General features: G+C 43.6%; 1 protein-coding gene across 3 annotated transcripts in view; it reads right to left on the bottom strand.

Moving 5' to 3' along the window:
* Nucleotides 1–16,722, bottom strand: part of si:dkey-246i14.3 (ephrin A4) — a 144,414-nt gene extending 127,692 nt beyond the window's left edge. For all 3 annotated transcript variants that reach the window (XM_065027780.1, XM_065027779.1, XM_065027781.1), the window contains exon 1: nt 16,086–16,722. In XM_065027780.1, coding sequence (XP_064883852.1) covers nt 16,086–16,207 — 122 coding nt within the window. In that variant the 5' untranslated portion in view covers nt 16,208–16,722. The remainder of the gene's footprint in view (nt 1–16,085) is intronic.
* Between the last annotated feature and the right edge of the window lie 1,485 nt (nt 16,723–18,207).

The raw sequence follows: 18,207 nt of genomic DNA on the forward strand, positions 1-18,207 counted from the left end.
GGTACAGAGTAACACACTAGTCCACCCTGCCTCTCCACTGACCTACACTCTACTGTACAGAGTAACACACTAGTCCACCCTACCTCTCCACTGACCTACACTCTACGGTACAGAGTAACACACTAGTCCACCCTGCCTCTCCACTGACCTACACTCTACTGTACAGAGTAACACTAGTCCACCCTGCCTCTCCACTGACCTACACTCTACTGTACAGAGTAACACAGTAGTCCACCCTGCCTCTTCACTGACCTACACTCTACTGTACAGAGTAACACACTAGTCCACCCTGCCTCTCCACTGACCTACACTCTACGGTACAGAGTAACACACTAGTCCACCCTGCCTCTCCACTGACCTACACTCTACTGTACAGAGTAACACACTAGTCCACCCTACCTCTCCACTGACCTACACTCTACGGTACAGAGTAACACACTAGTCCACCCTGCCTCTCCACTGACCTACACTCTACTGTACAGAGTAACACTAGTCCACCCTGCCTCTCCACTGACCTACACTCTACTGTACAGAGTAACACAGTAGTCCACCCTGCCTCTTCACTGACCTACACTCTACTGTACAGAGTAACACACTAGTCCACCCTGCCTCTCCACTGACCTACACTCTACTGTACAGAGTAACACACTAGTCCACCCTGCCTCTCCACTGACCTACACTCTACTGTACAGAGTAACACTAGTCCACCCTGCCTCTCCACTGACCTACACTCTACAGAGTAACACACTAGTCCACCCTGCCTCTCCACTGACCTACACTCTACTGTACAGAGTAACACACTAGTCCACCCTGCCTCTCCACTGACCTACACTCTACTGTACAGAGTAACACTAGTCCACCCTGCCTCTCCACTGACCTACACTCTACTGTACAGAGTAACACAGTAGTCCACCCTGCCTCTTCACTGACCTACACTCTACTGTACAGAGTAACACACTAGTCCACCCTGCCTCTCCACTGACCTACACTCTACTGTACAGAGTAACACACTAGTCCACCCTACCTCTCCACTGACCTACACTCTACGGTACAGAGTAACACACTAGTCCACCCTGCCTCTCCACTGACCTACACTCTACGGTACAGAGTAACACACTAGTCCACCCTGCCTCTCCACTGACCTACACTCTACTGTACAGAGTAACACACTAGTCCACCCTGCCTCTCCACTGACCTACACTCTACGGTACAGAGTAACACACTAGTCCACCCTGCCTCTCCACTGACCTACACTCTACTGTACAGAGTAACACACTAGTCCACCCTACCTCTCCACTGACCTACACTCTACTGTACAGAGTAACACACTAGTCCACCCTGCCTCTCCACTGACCTACACTCTACGGTACAGAGTAACACACTAGTCCACCCTGCCTCTCCACTGACCTACACTCTACTGTACAGAGTAACACACTAGTCCACCCTACCTCTCCACTGACCTACACTCTACGGTACAGAGTAACACACTAGTCCACCCTGCCTCTCCACTGACCTACACTCTACTGTACAGAGTAACACTAGTCCACCCTGCCTCTCCACTGACCTACACTCTACTGTACAGAGTAACACAGTAGTCCACCCTGCCTCTTCACTGACCTACACTCTACTGTACAGAGTAACACACTAGTCCACCCTGCCTCTCCACTGACCTACACTCTACTGTACAGAGTAACACACTAGTCCACCCTGCCTCTCCACTGACCTACACTCTACTGTACAGAGTAACACTAGTCCACCCTGCCTCTCCACTGACCTACACTCTACAGAGTAACACACTAGTCCACCCTGCCTCTCCACTGACCTACACTCTACTGTACAGAGTAACACACTAGTCCACCCTACTTCTCCACTGACCTACACTCTACTGTACAGAGTAACACACTAGTCCACCCTACCTCTCCACTGACCTACACTCTACGGTACAGAGTAACACACTAGTCCACCCTGCCTCTCCACTGACCTACACTCTACGGTACAGAGTAACACACTAGTCCACCCTGCCTCTCCACTGACCTACACTCTACTGTACAGAGTAACACACTAGTCCACCCTACCTCTCCACTGACCTACACTCTACTGTACAGAGTAACAGTAGTCCACCCTGCCTCTTCACTGACCTACACTCTACTGTACAGAGTAACAGTAGTCCACCCTGCCTCTCCACTGACCTACACTCTACTGTACAGAGTAACACACTAGTCCACCCTGCCTCTCCACTGACCTACACTCTACTGTACAGAGTAACACACTAGTCCACCCTACCTCTCCACTGACCTACACTCTACTGTACAGAGTAACACACTAGTCCACCCTACCTCTCCACTGACCTACACTCTACGGTACAGAGTAACACACTAGTCCACCCTGCCTCTCCACTGACCTACACTCTACTGTACAGAGTAACACACTAGTCCACCCTGCCTCTCCACTGACCTACACTCTACTGTACAGAGTAACACACTAGTCCACCCTGCCTCTCCACTGACCTACACTCTACGGTACAGAGTAACACACTAGTCCACCCTGCCTCTCCACTGACCTACACTCTACTGTACAGAGTAACACACTAGTCCACCCTACCTCTCCACTGACCTACACTCTACTGTACAGAGTAACACACTAGTCCACCCTGCCTCTCCACTGACCTACACTCTACGGTACAGAGTAACACACTAGTCCACCCTGCCTCTCCACTGACCTACACTCTACTGTACAGAGTAACACACTAGTCCACCCTACCTCTCCACTGACCTACACTCTACTGTACAGAGTAACACACTAGTCCACCCTGCCTCTCCACTGACCTACACTCTACTGTACAGAGTAACACACTAGTCCACCCTGCCTCTCCACTGACCTACACTCTACTGTACAGAGTAACACACTAGTCCACCCTGCCTCTCCACTGACCTACACTCTACTGTACAGAGTAACACTAGTCCACCCTACCTCTCCACTGACCTACACTACTGTACAGAGTAACACACTAGTCCACCCTGCCTCTCCACTGACCTACACTCTACTGTACAGAGTAACACTAGTCCACCCTGCCTCTCCACTGACCTACACTCTACGGTACAGAGTAACACACTAGTCCACCCTACCTCTCCACTGACCTACACTCTACTGTACAGAGTAACAGTAGTCCACCCTGCCTCTCCACTGACCTACACTCTACTGTACAGAGTAACACACTAGTCCACCCTGCCTCTCCACTGACCTACACTCTACTGTACAGAGTAACACACTAGTCCACCCTGCCTCTCCACTGACCTACACTCTACTGTACAGAGTAACAGTAGTCCACCCTGCCTCTCCACTGACCTACACTCTACTGTACAGAGTAACACTAGTCCACCCTGCCTCTCCACTGACCTACACTCTACGGTACAGAGTAACACACTAGTCCACCCTACCTCTCCACTGACCTACACTCTACTGTAGAGTAACAGTAGTCCACCCTGCCTCTCCACTGACCTACACTCTACTGTACAGAGTAACACACTAGTCCACCCTGCCTCTCCACTGACCTACACTCTACTGTACAGATTAGAGGTCGACCGATTATGATTTGACGCCGATACCGATTATTGGAGGACCAAAAAAGCCGATACCAATTCATCTGAAGATTTTTTAATTTTATATTTGAAATAATGACAATTACAACAATACTGAATGAACACTTTTTAACTTAATATAAAACATCGATAAAATCAATTTAGCCTCAAATAAATAATGAAACATGTTCAATTTGGTTTAAATAATGCAAAAACAAAGTGTTGGAGAAGGTAATATGTGCCATGTAAAAATATGTGCCATGTAAAAAAGCTCATGTTTAAGTTCTTTGCTTAACATGAGAACATATGAAAGCTGGTGGTTCCTTTTAACATGAGACTTCAATATTCAAAGGTAAGAGGTTTTAGGTTGTAGTTAATATAGTATTTATAGGACTATTTCTCTCTCTACCATTTGTATTTCATATACCTTTGACTATTGGATGTTCTTATAGGCACTATAGTATTGCCAGTGTAACAGTATAGCTTCTGTCCCTCTCCTCGCCCCTACCTGGGCTCGAACCAGGAACACATCGACAACAGCCACACTCAAAGCATCGTTACCCATTTCCCCACAAAACCCACGGCCCTTGCAGCGCAAGGGGAATAACTACTCCAAATCTAAAAGAGAGTGACGTTTGAAACAGTATTAGCGCAGACCCAGCTAACTAGCTAGCCATTTCACATTGGTTACACGAGCCATTAGGCGGATAGGTTTGAAGTCATAAACAGCGCTGTGCTTGCGAAGAGCTGCTGGCAAAACGCACTAAAGTGCTGTTTGAATGAATGATTACGGGCCTGCTGCTGCTCAGTCAGACTGCTCTATCAAATCAGACTTAATTATAACATAATAACACAAGCCTTTGGTCATAAGTACAAGCCTTTGGTCATTAATATGATCGAATCCGGAAACTATCATTTCGAAAACAAAACGTTTATTATTTCAGTGAAATACGGAACCGTTCGGTATTTTATCTAACGGGTGGCATCTCTAAGTCTAAATATTCTTGTTACATTGCACAACCTTAAATGCATGTCATAATTACATAAAATTCTGGCAAATTAGTTCGCAATGAGCCAGGCAGCCCAAACTGTTGCATATACCCTGACTCTGCGTGCAATGAACGCAAGAGAAATGACACAATTTCACCTGGTTAATATTGCCTGCTAAACTGGATCAGTAGTTATAACTAGTGATTATGATTGATTGTTTTTTATAAGATAAGTTTAATGCTAGCTAGCAATTTAATTGCGTAACAGGCAGGCTACTCGTGGAGTGCAATGGTTAGAGCGTTGGACTAGTTAACTGTGCGGTTGCAAGATTGGAACCCCTGAGCTGACAAGGGGAAAATCTGTCGTTCTGCCCCTGAACAGGCAGTTAACCCACCGTTCATAGGCCGCCATTGAAAATAAGAATGTGTTCTTAACTGACTTGCTTGTTAAATAAAAAGGTATAAAACACAGGATTTGTGTCAAATGCCTTGTAGGCTCCTGTACTGTTCTATAATCTAGGTTCCTCTGCTTCTCCCTGTACCTCATCCTCCTCGGTCAATACTAATTCAATTTTTCTATAGCAGGGAATTCCCTGGCTGCCTCTTGGCAGGGCTTCTGAGATGAGAGTGTGTGTGTGTGTGTGTGTGTGTGTGTGATGAAGGAGAACACAGTGGTAAAGCAGAGGGAGTTGAGACAGTGTTAACCATTTAAGTCATTTCTATATATTTCAGCTGAGACAAACAGAATCTTTTGAAAACTGCCAACATTCATATTCCATTATATGCAGGACCATTTTGGAGGTCCAGATTTGATGATAGAGTGAAAACTCTGTAATATACGGTTCTACTAAACAATGCAATTTCTTAAAGATTGCTTGGTTGATGTTTAATGCATACAAGATGATTCCCACACACTGCTGCTGGTCTGCGTCATCCTGAGCCTCCAAGTCACATGGCAGCAATTTTGTGCCGAACAGAAGCCGCTTGAGTGTCCATGCCGACAGACCTGCTATCCAAACTTTATCTGTCCCTGGACAACAGCCGTTTCAGGACACGAAGACATTCACTCTACAGTCAATATTAGATGCAGTAAATAAAATCAATAATGATTGTCCACAGAGAGAAATGGCGAGATATGGAAAGAGGTCTGGGGCCGGTTTGGGTCCATATGTAGTCCAATGATAATGCAAGGAGTCAGTGATTATATCTATCATTTAAATTGGTATCGATATTTCCTAAATACCTTGACCAGAGGTATTCTAGCCGCTCTGTAAATGCACTCAGCACCATGACTATCTGAGAGGCTGATACAGACAGAGTGCAAGGCCTCTCTCTCTCACCCTCTCCACCCAAAATAACTCCTTTACAACACAGTGTGTGTGTGTGTGTGTGTGTGTGTGTGTGTGTGCGTGTTTATCCACCTCATTTTCTTGCTGCAGGTTTATATTTTCTGTTTGGCAGCTCGTTTACATAAGATTTCATTCAGAGGGGTAATACAGCCGTCTCTAGCCGGCTGGCTCCTCACAGTACTGTGGATTACACACACACACACACACACACACACACACACACCCCTCGACGGTGCTCCAGTACAAAACAAGTCTCTGGTCTACACCCTCCCTCCAAAAACACATCCTCTGACACTTTATCATACCTAGATTAACTACAAGTTGAAACAAAACAACAACCAATTTAAATTATACTCTGTCATAGAACTTGGCACCTTTCCTTATCACTGTCTGAGACCTGGTGTTGGTCCTCCCAGTTAGGCCTTTCCTTATCACTGTCTGAGACCTGGTGTTGGTCCTCTCAGTTAGGCCTTTCCTTATCACTGTCTGAGACCTGGTGTTGGTCCTCCCAGTTAGGCCTTTCCTTATCACTGTCTGAGACCTGGTGTTGGTCCTCTCAGTTAGGCCTTTCCTTATCACTGTCTGAGACCTGGTGTTGGTCCTCTCAGTTAGGCCTTTCCTTATCACTGTCTGAGACCTGGGGTTGGTCCTCCCAGTTAGGCCTTTCCTTATCACTGTCTGAGACCTGGGGTTGGTCCTCTCAGTTAGGCCTTTCCTTATCACTGTCTGAGACCTGGGGTTGGTCCTCCCAGTTAGGCCTTTCCTTATCACTGTCTGAGACCTGGGGTTTTCCTCCCAGTTAGGCCTTTCCTTATCACTGTCTGAGACCTGGGGTTGGTCCTCTCAGTTAGGCCTTTCCTTATCAGTTCTCAGTAGGAGGAAGTTCACATGCAGGGAAAAAGGTCCTTGCTTGTTGAAAAACAAACCATTTTGTCTGCCATGTGCTATCTTGCTACTTTATTGGAAAAGGAAAACCTAGAAAATAACCCTTTTTGAAATGTCTCTGTTTTAGGAGCGTGTGTCCTGTTTTGAAAGCTTCAAGGAGAGACTTCCTGTGACGGAGTCCTGTAACTGAGTGTTGGTCTTTCCAGTAACGGGTTGTATCTCAGCCCTGCTCTGGTAACGGAAACACACACAACCCTGAACACATGCACCCAAGAAACAAGTTCACAGTCTAGGACACACACCCTGACAGAGTCATTGTTCTACTGAAATTAACTTTAGTGCAGCACAATGGGCAGAAACATTGATTCAGCCTGCGACAAATCACTGCAACACATTGTTTTGTACACAACTACAGAGTCAGAATGCCTCCTGGTACACACACAAACACACAACATAAAGCACAATGTTTACTACGTCAGGCAAGACAACGCATGAGCATCATCAACACAGATAGGACAGGGAGAGAGAGAGATGAAGGGATGGTGTTAGCAGGACAGAGAATAGAGTGGTAATTACCACACTTTAGTCTTGTTGATTATAGTTCACAGCTTCTTCATGTTAATCATTTACCAGGGGAGGACTGAGATTAACACTGAGCTTGGCACACAGCGGAGACACACACACACACGAGAGATAGGAAAGAGAAACAAGTCTACTGGTGCAATCATAACTCCCCTGATTAGGTCCAATTACACTGTCAGCTTTCCATTCAGTGTCTACAGTACATGAACCCAGATGAATATTACACAGACTGTCAGCTTTCCATTCAGTGTCTACAGTACATGAACCCAGATGAATATTACACAGACTGTCAGCTTTCCATTCAGTGTCTACAGTACATGAACCCAGATGAATATTACACAGACTGTCAGCTTTCCATTCAGTGTCTACAGTACATGAACCCAGATGAATATTACACAGACTGTCAGCTTTCCATTCAGTGTCTACAGTACAGTACATGAACCCAGGTACATTATAAATATTACACAGACTGTCAGCTTTCCATTCAGTGTCTACAGTACATGAACCCAGTACAGATGAACAGTGTCCAGGTACATGAACCCAGGTATAAATATTACACAGACTGTCAGCTTTCCATTCAGTGTCTACAGTACATGAACCCAGGTACATTATAAATATTACACAGACTGTCAGCTTTCCATTCAGTGTCTACAGTACAGTACATGAACCCAGGTACATTATAAATATTACAGACTGTCAGCTTTCCATTCAGTGTCTACAGTACAGTACATGAACCCAGGTACATTATAAATATTACACAGACTGTCAGCTTTCCATTCAGTGTCTACAGTACATGAACCCAGGTACATTATAAATATTACACAGACTGTCAGCTTTCCATTCAGTGTCTATAGTACATGAACCCAGGTACATTATAAATATTACACAGACTGTCAGCTTTCCATTCAGTGTCTACAGTACATGAACCCAGGTACATTATAAATATTACACAGACTGTCAGCTTTCCATTCAGTGTCTACAGTACAGTACATGAACCCAGGTACATTATAAATATTACACAGAACCCAGGTACATTATAAATATTACAGACTGTCAGCTTTCCATTCAGTGTCTACAGTACAGTACATGAACCCAGGTACATTATAAATATTACACAGACTGTCAGCTTTCCATTCAGTGTCTACAGTACATGAACCCAGGTACATTATAAATATTACACAGACTGTCAGCTTTCCATTCAGTGTCTACAGTACATGAACCCAGGTACATTATAAATATTACACAGACTGTCAGCTTTCCATTCAGTGTCTACAGTACATGAACCCAGGTACATTATAAATATTACACAGACTGTCAGCTTTCCATTCAGTGTCTACAGTACATGAACCCAGGTACATTATAAATATTACACAGACTGTCAGCTTTCCATTCAGTGTCTACAGTACATGAACCCAGGTACATTATAAATATTACACAGACTGTCAGCTTTCCATTCAGTGTCTACAGTACATGAACCCAGGTACATTATAAATATTACACAGACTGTCAGCTTTCCATTCAGTGTCTACAGTACATGAACCCAGGTACATTATAAATATTACACAGACTGTCAGCTTTCCATTCAGTGTCTACAGTACATGAACCCAGGTACATTATAAATATTACACAGACTGTCAGCTTTCCATTTTCCATTCAGGTGTCTGTCATCCATTCAGTACATGAACCCAGGTACATTATAAATATTACACAGACTGTCAGCTTTCCATTCAGTGTCTACAGTACATGAACCCAGGTACATGATGAAAATTACACAGACTGTCAGCTTTCCATTCAGTGTCTACAGTACATGAACCCAGGTACATTATAAATATTACACAGACTGTCAGCTTTCCATTCAGTGTCTACAGTACATGAACCCAGGTACATTATAAATATTACACAGACTGTCAGCTTTCCATTCAGTGTCTACAGTACATGAACCCAGGTACATTATAAATATTACACAGACTGTCAGCTTTCCATTCAGTGTCTACAGTACATGAACCCAGGTACATTATAAATATTACACAGACTGTCAGCTTTCCATTCAGTGTCTACAGTACATGAACCCAGGTACATTATAAATATTACACAGACTGTCAGCTTTCCATTCAGTGTCTACAGTACATGAACCCAGGTACATTATAAATATTACACAGACTGTCAGCTTTCCATTCAGTGTCTACAGTACATGAACCCAGGTACATTATAAATATTACACAGACTGTCAGCTTTCCATTCAGTGTCTACAGTACAGTACACCCAGGTACATTATAAATATTACACAGACTGTCAGCTTTCCATTCAGTGTCTACAGTACATGAACCCAGGTACATTATAAATATTACACAGACTGTCAGCTTTCCATTCAGTGTCTACAGTACATGAACCCAGGTACATTATAAATATTACACAGACTGTCAGCTTTCCATTCAGTGTCTATAGTACATGAACCCAGGTACATTATAAATATTACACAGAGGAGCTGTAAAATAATAAAAAGAAACATTTTCAATAAAGAAACAAACATAAATACTAATGTAATACCTTCTACTGCAGAGAGAGACAGGTGGTACTCCTTACATATACAGTAAGTGTCCCAAACTTGTTGAGGGAAAATAATCCTGCAACAACAGGAAATGTGAATTATAATTAAATGGACATCTTCATAGAGGTTGATACATTTTTCATAAGGGAAGGGAAAATCAAGCCTGAAATTTCAAACCACAAATACACTACTAGTTTTAAATGTAAGCTGTCGCCCCTGGAGGACAGAGAGGGGGGTGTAAAGGAGGAGGACTGAAGGTTGTTAGCGTGTGTAAAGGAGGAGAGGGTGAGCGAACCGAGAACAGGGGATAAAGGAGCAGATTACTCCATATCGCTGTCTCTGTTTGGTGTATGAAAACCAAAATGGCAGAACCAAGCATGTGGCAGAACGAGTAGAGGCCAGACCTATGTACAGACATGCATGGTCACCTACGTGGTAAACCAGTTTGGAGCCACAGATTCTTCAAGGTAAACCAAACCCCATGAGTGGAGTCTAAATCCACAGCAGAGAACTAGCCCCCAGCCTGCTACACACTGGGACAGAACGCTGCATACTATACTGTAGCTACGCACTCACCACTAAATTAACTTTGGTTTTTAACTGTTGTTTTATTTCACCTTTATTTAAACCAGGAAGTACCACAGAGATGGAGAATGTGGAGTCCTGGTCAATGAGACAGCTCCTGTAGAAAACAATCATTCAGGATATAAAATGACAAAACAAATCTACATTTCTAACTCTCCTGCTGTAAACCTTTGATTTAGACTAGAGCCAGATACACTTCAATAACTTTACCATTTTTTTTAATAACGTTCAATTACTAAAAGCAATTACTCTTATTGCATATAAATGTGTGTAATGCTTAAAATGATACATGTTTATAATTGTCAAAATACTAATTTATTAGTAAGACATACTATGTATATTCGTTTATTAATATATATTAATGAGCGTTTTATAAAGTGCTAGCGAAGAGTCTGCTAGCTAATTGTGCAGCAGTAATACATTACAGCAGCCAGGCTATAGTCTTTGTTCCAGCCATTTTAACTAGATGGCTGACTTTATAAACCCCTGTTCACACATCACTGCTTCTACTTCATTAAAACCATAAATCCGGATTTCTATGGGAAAAGGTGCCAAGCCAGGGTCCTAAATCATCTATATTAACAGCAGCCTGCTGTGTGTTGTGACTGTAGGAGCCTGGTGTTAATGTTAAATGTCAGCTGTCACCCCTCTAGACCCTCACTGCAGTAGGATGACGCCACTAGACACTGATATCGGGTCAGTTTTGTTGTTCAGCCTTAATGGTTAAGGATCGGGTTTGGGGAGGGTGAGCTGATCCTAGATATGTGGTTAAGAGAGCACTGTGGTGTGGTATATTGCAGAGACAGAGGTAGATTGAGGCAGTGGTCGCTTGGCCAGGTTTATGGGCCTTGGGACAGCCTATAGCTTCTCAACAGCAGCTCAGGGAAAATGGCTGAACCTAAACTAATCACACAGCCAATATCCTGCTCTGGACAGAGAGAGAGAGGAGAGGGCAGGGGAGAGAAGGATGAGGGAGAAGAGGGAGGTGCAGGAGAGTGGGCATGAAAGCAACAACACACACACTCTGGCCCCTGGGGACCCTGTCCTGGGTGCAGTATCACAGACACACTGATGGGTTTCTGATTGGGTGGTGGTGCAGCAGAAAGTGTTTTCCTTGCCACAGAGTGTGACCCTTCCAGCTTCCCCTGAGAGAGAGAGAGGTGCAGCGGTGTTTCCCAAGCAATTTTAGGTGGTTCACAATTCCAGGGCCCCGTTCCAAATAGTTATAAAACTCTTCATTCCTTGAGGAATTTATATTTAATTGGTGAAAACAGTAGGATGGCAACCATACATTCAGTCATCCAATCACATACATGCAGGTCAGATTTCCTCAGGGAACAGAGGAAGTATGCATTTCATAACATTTGGACCACGTTAAAATATTTAGGTTAAGTTTAAGGGATACTTTGGGATTTTGGCAATGAGGCCTAGGTTTGGGCGGTATCCAGATTTTCATATGGTCATTGCGTCCTTCTCTCATCCAGGGATTTACGCTATTACCGGCTAAGTACACAAGGGGGCGCCACAAAAGGTAAAAAAGCCCATTGGGCGTCTATTACCAGAATACTGACAAAATTAGCACAAGTAATAGCTAATTTCCATGGAAGCTGTTAGCTAAATATATGCAAAGACAGGCAATCCAGCTCATCAGGATATACATATATTGGTAAGCGCTAACAAATATAATTGTTGGTGAGTTTGGACATTTACAAGAGAATAATTCCCCGTCTCCTCCTTAATTCAGCCACTTACTTAGATAACTAGCAAGTTAAACTTAGGGGTTGTGTTTTCTGCGTTTTTCACCACAACAACAAAAAGATAAAACGCATAAAATAATATCTTGCAGCATTTTATGAACGCAGATCTAAAATGATTCTTATTCTAATTTCACTCCTCCACTCGGATGGGAATTCACAAACAGGCCTTCTATCAGCAGACAGCACTCAGACTTAGCTGTTTTCTCCGGTAGCCTACTTTCTGGTAAAATGCAAGATTAACTTTAAGCAAAACATGAGCAAATGTTGCTGGCTACATTCTTTCTATGATAAACATTAGAAATGTGATGGCCATGAATTGTTAAAAAAAAAAAAAACTCACTTTTTCTTTGTAAGCTAATTTGCTTGTGCGGCTGCCAGCCGAGTAGCGTTGCACTCCTGACAAATGTGTTGCACCAATACATTTTGTTGCGAAGGAAAACAATACTTGCTCGCCCCTGATCACTCTATTGAAGCAGAAAAACACTTGACTTTCAATATAAAACACAACGCCTGTCAATAGACAACTGGACACACCTGCTCCCACTTTCTCCTGTTGTGCTGTTAACAAACAAACAGCTGGCTCAACTGTTCTGGGGAACTACGGTAACCTTTATAATGGGAAATAATGAACGGTGAAATGAAGAAAGCGATCTGCTTTATTAGCTACAAATAAATGTATTGAAAAACTTAAAAGAAATAGTTACAACGGTATTAAAAAAACTATTTCCAAATACAATACATACCGCCCAAACCTAATGAGGCCCTTTATCTACTTCCCCAGAGTCAGATGAACTCCTGGATACAACTTATATCTCTATGTGCAGTTTGAATAAAGTTGATAACTAGCGTTAATTTCAGAATTGGCTCGTGAAACTACCTCCAACCTCCTTAATACTGGAGGCAGATACATTATAAATTGTACAAATTCTGAAGTATCCCTTTCTGGCCAATCAGATCAGTGATTGATTAACACAGCCCTGTATGTTGCTGGGGCCCCTACCTACCTGTCTGGCTGGACAGTCGGTTAGTAAGATATAGGACACCCAGAGGTGGTGCAGCTTCCACAGCTCTAGTCTTCAATTAGCTGCTTGGTAACACCTGGATCTGCAGGTGAACCTCTCTCTGCCTGACTACTGACCCCAATCAACTCATTACACACACACACTATACAAAACCACACAGCACGCTCCCATTACCAACTAAACACTTACACATGGCGGTGGTTTGGATTCAAACACACCTGTCAGCAGAATAGTTCAGTATCTAGGACCCTGTTTGAATGCTTCCTACATATAAAATCACTACCACAACATGGCTAGACAAGTGAACGCAAGGATTTCCACTACAGAACTAACAGTCACGTCAGAACAGTGATCATTACCTCAGCTAACAGTCACGTCAGAGCAGGGATCATTACCTCAGCTAACAGTCATGTCAGAGCAGGGATCATTACCTCAGCTAACAGTCACATCAGAACAGTGATCATTACCTCAACTAACACAGTCACGTCAGAGCAGTGATCATTACCTCAGCTAACAGTCATGTCAGAGCAGGGATCATTACCTCAGCTAACAGTCATGTCAGAGCAGGGATCATTACCTCAACTAACACAGTCACGTCAGAGCAGTGATCATTACCTCAACTAACAGTCACGTCAGAGCAGTGATCATTACCTCAACTAACAGTCACGTCAGAGCAGTGATCATTACCTCAGCTAACAGTCATGTCAGAGCAGTGATCATTACCTCAACTAACAGTCACGTCAGAGCAGTGATCATTACCTCAACTAACACAATCACGTCAGAGCAGTGATCATTACCTCAACTAACACTATCATGTCAGAGCAGTGATCATTACCTCAACTAACACAGTCACGTCAGAGCAGTGATCATTACCTCAACTAACACAGTCACGTCAGAGCAGTGATCATTACCTCAACTAACACAGTCACGTCAGAGCAGTGATCATTACCTCAACTAACACAGTCACGTCAGAGCAGTGATCATTACCTCAACTAACACAGTCACGTCAGAGCAGTGATCATTACCTCAACTAACACAGTCACGTCAGAGCAGTGATCATTACCTCAACTAACACAGTCACGTCAGAGCAGGGATCATTACCTCAACTAACACAGTCACGTCAGAGCAGTGATCATTACCTCAACTAACACAGTCACGTCAGAGCAGTGATCATTACCTCAACTAACACAGTCACGTCAGAGCAGTGATCATTACCTCAACTAACACAGTCATGTCAGAGCAGTGATCATTACCTCAACACAGTCATGTCAGAGCAGTGATCATTACCTCAACTAACACAGTCATGTCAGAGCAGTGATCATTACCTCAACTAACACAGTCACGTCAGAGCAGTGATCATTACCTCAACTAACACAGTCATGTCAGAGCAGTGATCATTACCTCAGCTAACAGTCATGTCAGAGCAGGGATCATTACCTCAACTAACACAGTCATGTCAGAGCAGTGATCATTACCTCAACACAGTCATGTCAGAGCAGTGATCATTACCTCAACACAGTCACGTCAGAGCAGTGATCATTACCTCAACACAGTCATGTCAGAGCAGTGATCATTACCTCAATGAAGGAAGGAGGGAAGAATACATCTGTAAAGTATTCATTCAAACTAGGTCTATTGCTTTGCCTCTTTAAAAAGAAAAAGTGCTGCACACTCTAGGAGCTCAGCTCAGATGCAGTCATTTATTACCAATGTTTCAACAGCCAAGCTGTCTTCACCAGGGTATGATGAAGACTAGTGGTGGGATATGCATTAGTAAAGGACTGGGTAATGTGGGTGTGTTGGAGAAGCTGTCAGCACCAGGGTATGTTGAAGACTAGTGGTGGGTTATGCATTAGTAAAGGACTGGGTAATGTGGGTGTGTTGGAGAAGCTGTCAGCACCAGGGTATGTTGAAGACTAGTGGTGGGTTATGCATTAGTAAATGACTGGGTAATGTGGGTGTGTTGGAGAAGCTGTCTTCACCAGGGTATGATGAAGACTAGTGGTGGGTTATGCTTTAGTAAAGGACTGGGTAATGTGGGTGTGTTGGAGAAGCTGTCAGCACCAGGGTATAATGAAGACTAGTGGTGGGTTATGCATTAGTAAAGGACTGGGTAATGTGGGTGTGTTGGAGAAGCTGTCTTCACCAGGGTATGATGAAGACTAGTGGTGGGTTATGCATTAGTAAAGGACTGGGTAATGTGGGTGTGTTGGAGAAGCTGTCAGCACAACTTGACTCATGCCTGTTGACCTGCATGGGCAGCCATCACCGTTTGAAAGGTTAGTTCTTGCATAACCGTTCAGGTGAGCATGTCAATACAGGTAAAAGCAGGGTTGGATGTTTGACATGAATGTAGGAAGGAGAAGTCCTGACTCCTGTTATAGTTAGACCTATCACACAGTTCAGTTAGGGCACCACAGGGTTGGAGGTTTGACATTAATGTAGGAAGGAGAAGTCCTGACTCCTGTTAAAGTTAGACCTATCACACAGTTCAGTTAGGGCACCACAGGGTTGGAGGTTGAATGTTGCCCAATCTCAATGTGCTTCGAGTTCACTCAGTGGACTAATATGCATAAACACTATGGTGTTGTCCTGTCTGTGCAGTAGGCTAATGCAAAAGGACGTGGGCTACTCATGCAGAAACGTGAGATAATGGGAAAGTGAAGTTCATGGACTTGTTCCAAATGAGCAATGCATAAACTCTACCAAATGAACAATCGCTAAACTATTCTCTCCAGCTTCAGAACAGCGGGGAGGATTCCGTGGTTGTTCTAGAAACACTTAACTCACCTAGTGTTGGTGGAGTTCCAGTAGACGACGTGTCTCTTGGCCGACGCTGCGCACGCGATGTTGAGCAGGAAAACGGTAGTTCTCCAAACCGTGACAGCTCCCGGACTCCAACCGCACGTCATCGCGGTTAACGGGCGAGGCAGGCGACCCACGGAAAGACAGCACGAGGGGACCGGGTTGGGAGTGGTTGGTTGAAAGAATTCGGTGACAGGTAGACTAGTGGCCACGATTAACGCGGAGTAGAATCACCTTTATTGACGCAATATTCCCGTTCAAACGTTCTCAAACTAATTCACCAAAATACCTTCCTTTCGGGGTACATCCTATGTGCAAACCGTTGTTGCATGGTGAATAAAGTCAAACGATGGAGAGACTTCCTCAAAAGCTGAACACAAGAAAGTCAGATAGTTTGGTAAAGTTGCTGCCTGATACTGAAAATGATCCTTTATTCTGCTGCAGCACAACTTATTTCCTTATGTCAAAAATACACTTTTAAAAGTACACTAACTTACCGAGAATATGCCTAAAGTTAACTTGCAAGTTGTTGATAATCACCTGCTGAACTATGAGTATGCTAGGTTAAAATAGCAGCGTTTTCCGAATTAGAGTTGATAGGTGTCAATGGGTCCTGTCTGGAGCGCTGTGATTTGGGTTGGGAGGAGCACGGGCGAGAGGGCCATGGGCGAGGGAGGGACCCAGGAAACTTTAAACCAATCAGTGGAACGCATGGGCGGTGTCAACATTCCATAGTTTTTTAGAGGTGTGAGGTGCGCCGACTTGTGTGAGATGAGGGAGTGGTGCATCAAATGTCTTCCTCTCCTCTTCTTCCCTTAAGAGTATGGACAGCAGAAGGCAAAGAAAGTTTAAAATTATGCTGAAGTTTTATTAAAATATAGGTGGTACAAAATTATGGTTGCCAAAATATTTAGAAAAAAGACTGACAAGACAAAGAACAATATGAAAGAAAACGAATAGACCTATGCCACCTGGCATTCCTGCCAAAATAATTACACTACTTCAGTTGGCACAGGTGGGAGTCTACCCTAGGCCCCCATGTCCGGTCTGGAGCATGAAGTCATGAGCTCTGCTGGTTGGCTAGTGCTTAGCAACCTAGCGGTGCCAAAAACCCTGTGCCCCTATCCACAAAGTATCTCAGAGTAGAAGTACTGATCTAGGATCTGTCAATATAACTAAAAGTTCAAACTGATCTTAGATACTTTGTGAATATGGGCCCAGGTCTTCCCTAGAAAGACTATGTAAATTATGATCGTCAGAACGGGCCAAAAAATGTTTTCAGATGGCCGTTTTGGCCTTTAAAAATAGTTTATTATGATCAAGTTCAATCCCCACATTGAATTATTTTATAGTACGCTACAAATGGAGATATTTAATTCAATAGTGATCCATTCTGACTACTAAATTAGTCACACAGAGCCATGTGCAGACACAGACCAATCCACGCTCTTTGCACATGCACCTAAGGGGGTGTGGTGTGCTATCCAGGTGAGAGGGCGGAGTCAAGAGGAGATGGAGAGGCTGACCAATGTCTGAGGGGCTGAGAGAGGATGACAGAGGATGGCCGTGGAGATGGAGGATTGGCTCACACTATGTTTGAAATAATTGAATAGATTTTAAATTCCAAACTCCGGTGTATGTCTGAGGTTATTCTCTATGATGACAAAATGACACAGTTGCAGAAATGATAATGATAGTCTACAAACATAAACAAATATAGAATCGAGATGAAATCATTTATCCTTTATATAAGGTCCCCTTTTTTAGGTTTTACAGAGAGTCACCATGCCAGCATGTCCTGCATTTAACTGTACTAATCGTCACTCCAAACCAGCATGTCCTGCATTTAACTGTACTAATCGTCACTCCAAACCAGCATGTCCTGCATTTAACTGTACTAATCGTCACTCCAAACCAGCATGTCCTGCATTTAACTGTACTAATCGTCACTCCAAACCAGCATGTCCTGCATTTAACTGTACTAATCGTCACTCCAAACCAGCATGTCCTGCATTTAACTGTACTAATCGTCACTCCAAACCAGCATGTCCTGCATTTAACTGTACTAATCGTCACTCCAAACCAGCATGTCCTGCATTTAACTGTA

Source organism: Oncorhynchus nerka, linkage group LG14 (genome assembly GCF_034236695.1).
Source record: "Oncorhynchus nerka isolate Pitt River linkage group LG14, Oner_Uvic_2.0, whole genome shotgun sequence".
In the NCBI taxonomy this organism is placed as follows: Eukaryota; Metazoa; Chordata; class Actinopteri; order Salmoniformes; family Salmonidae; genus Oncorhynchus; species Oncorhynchus nerka.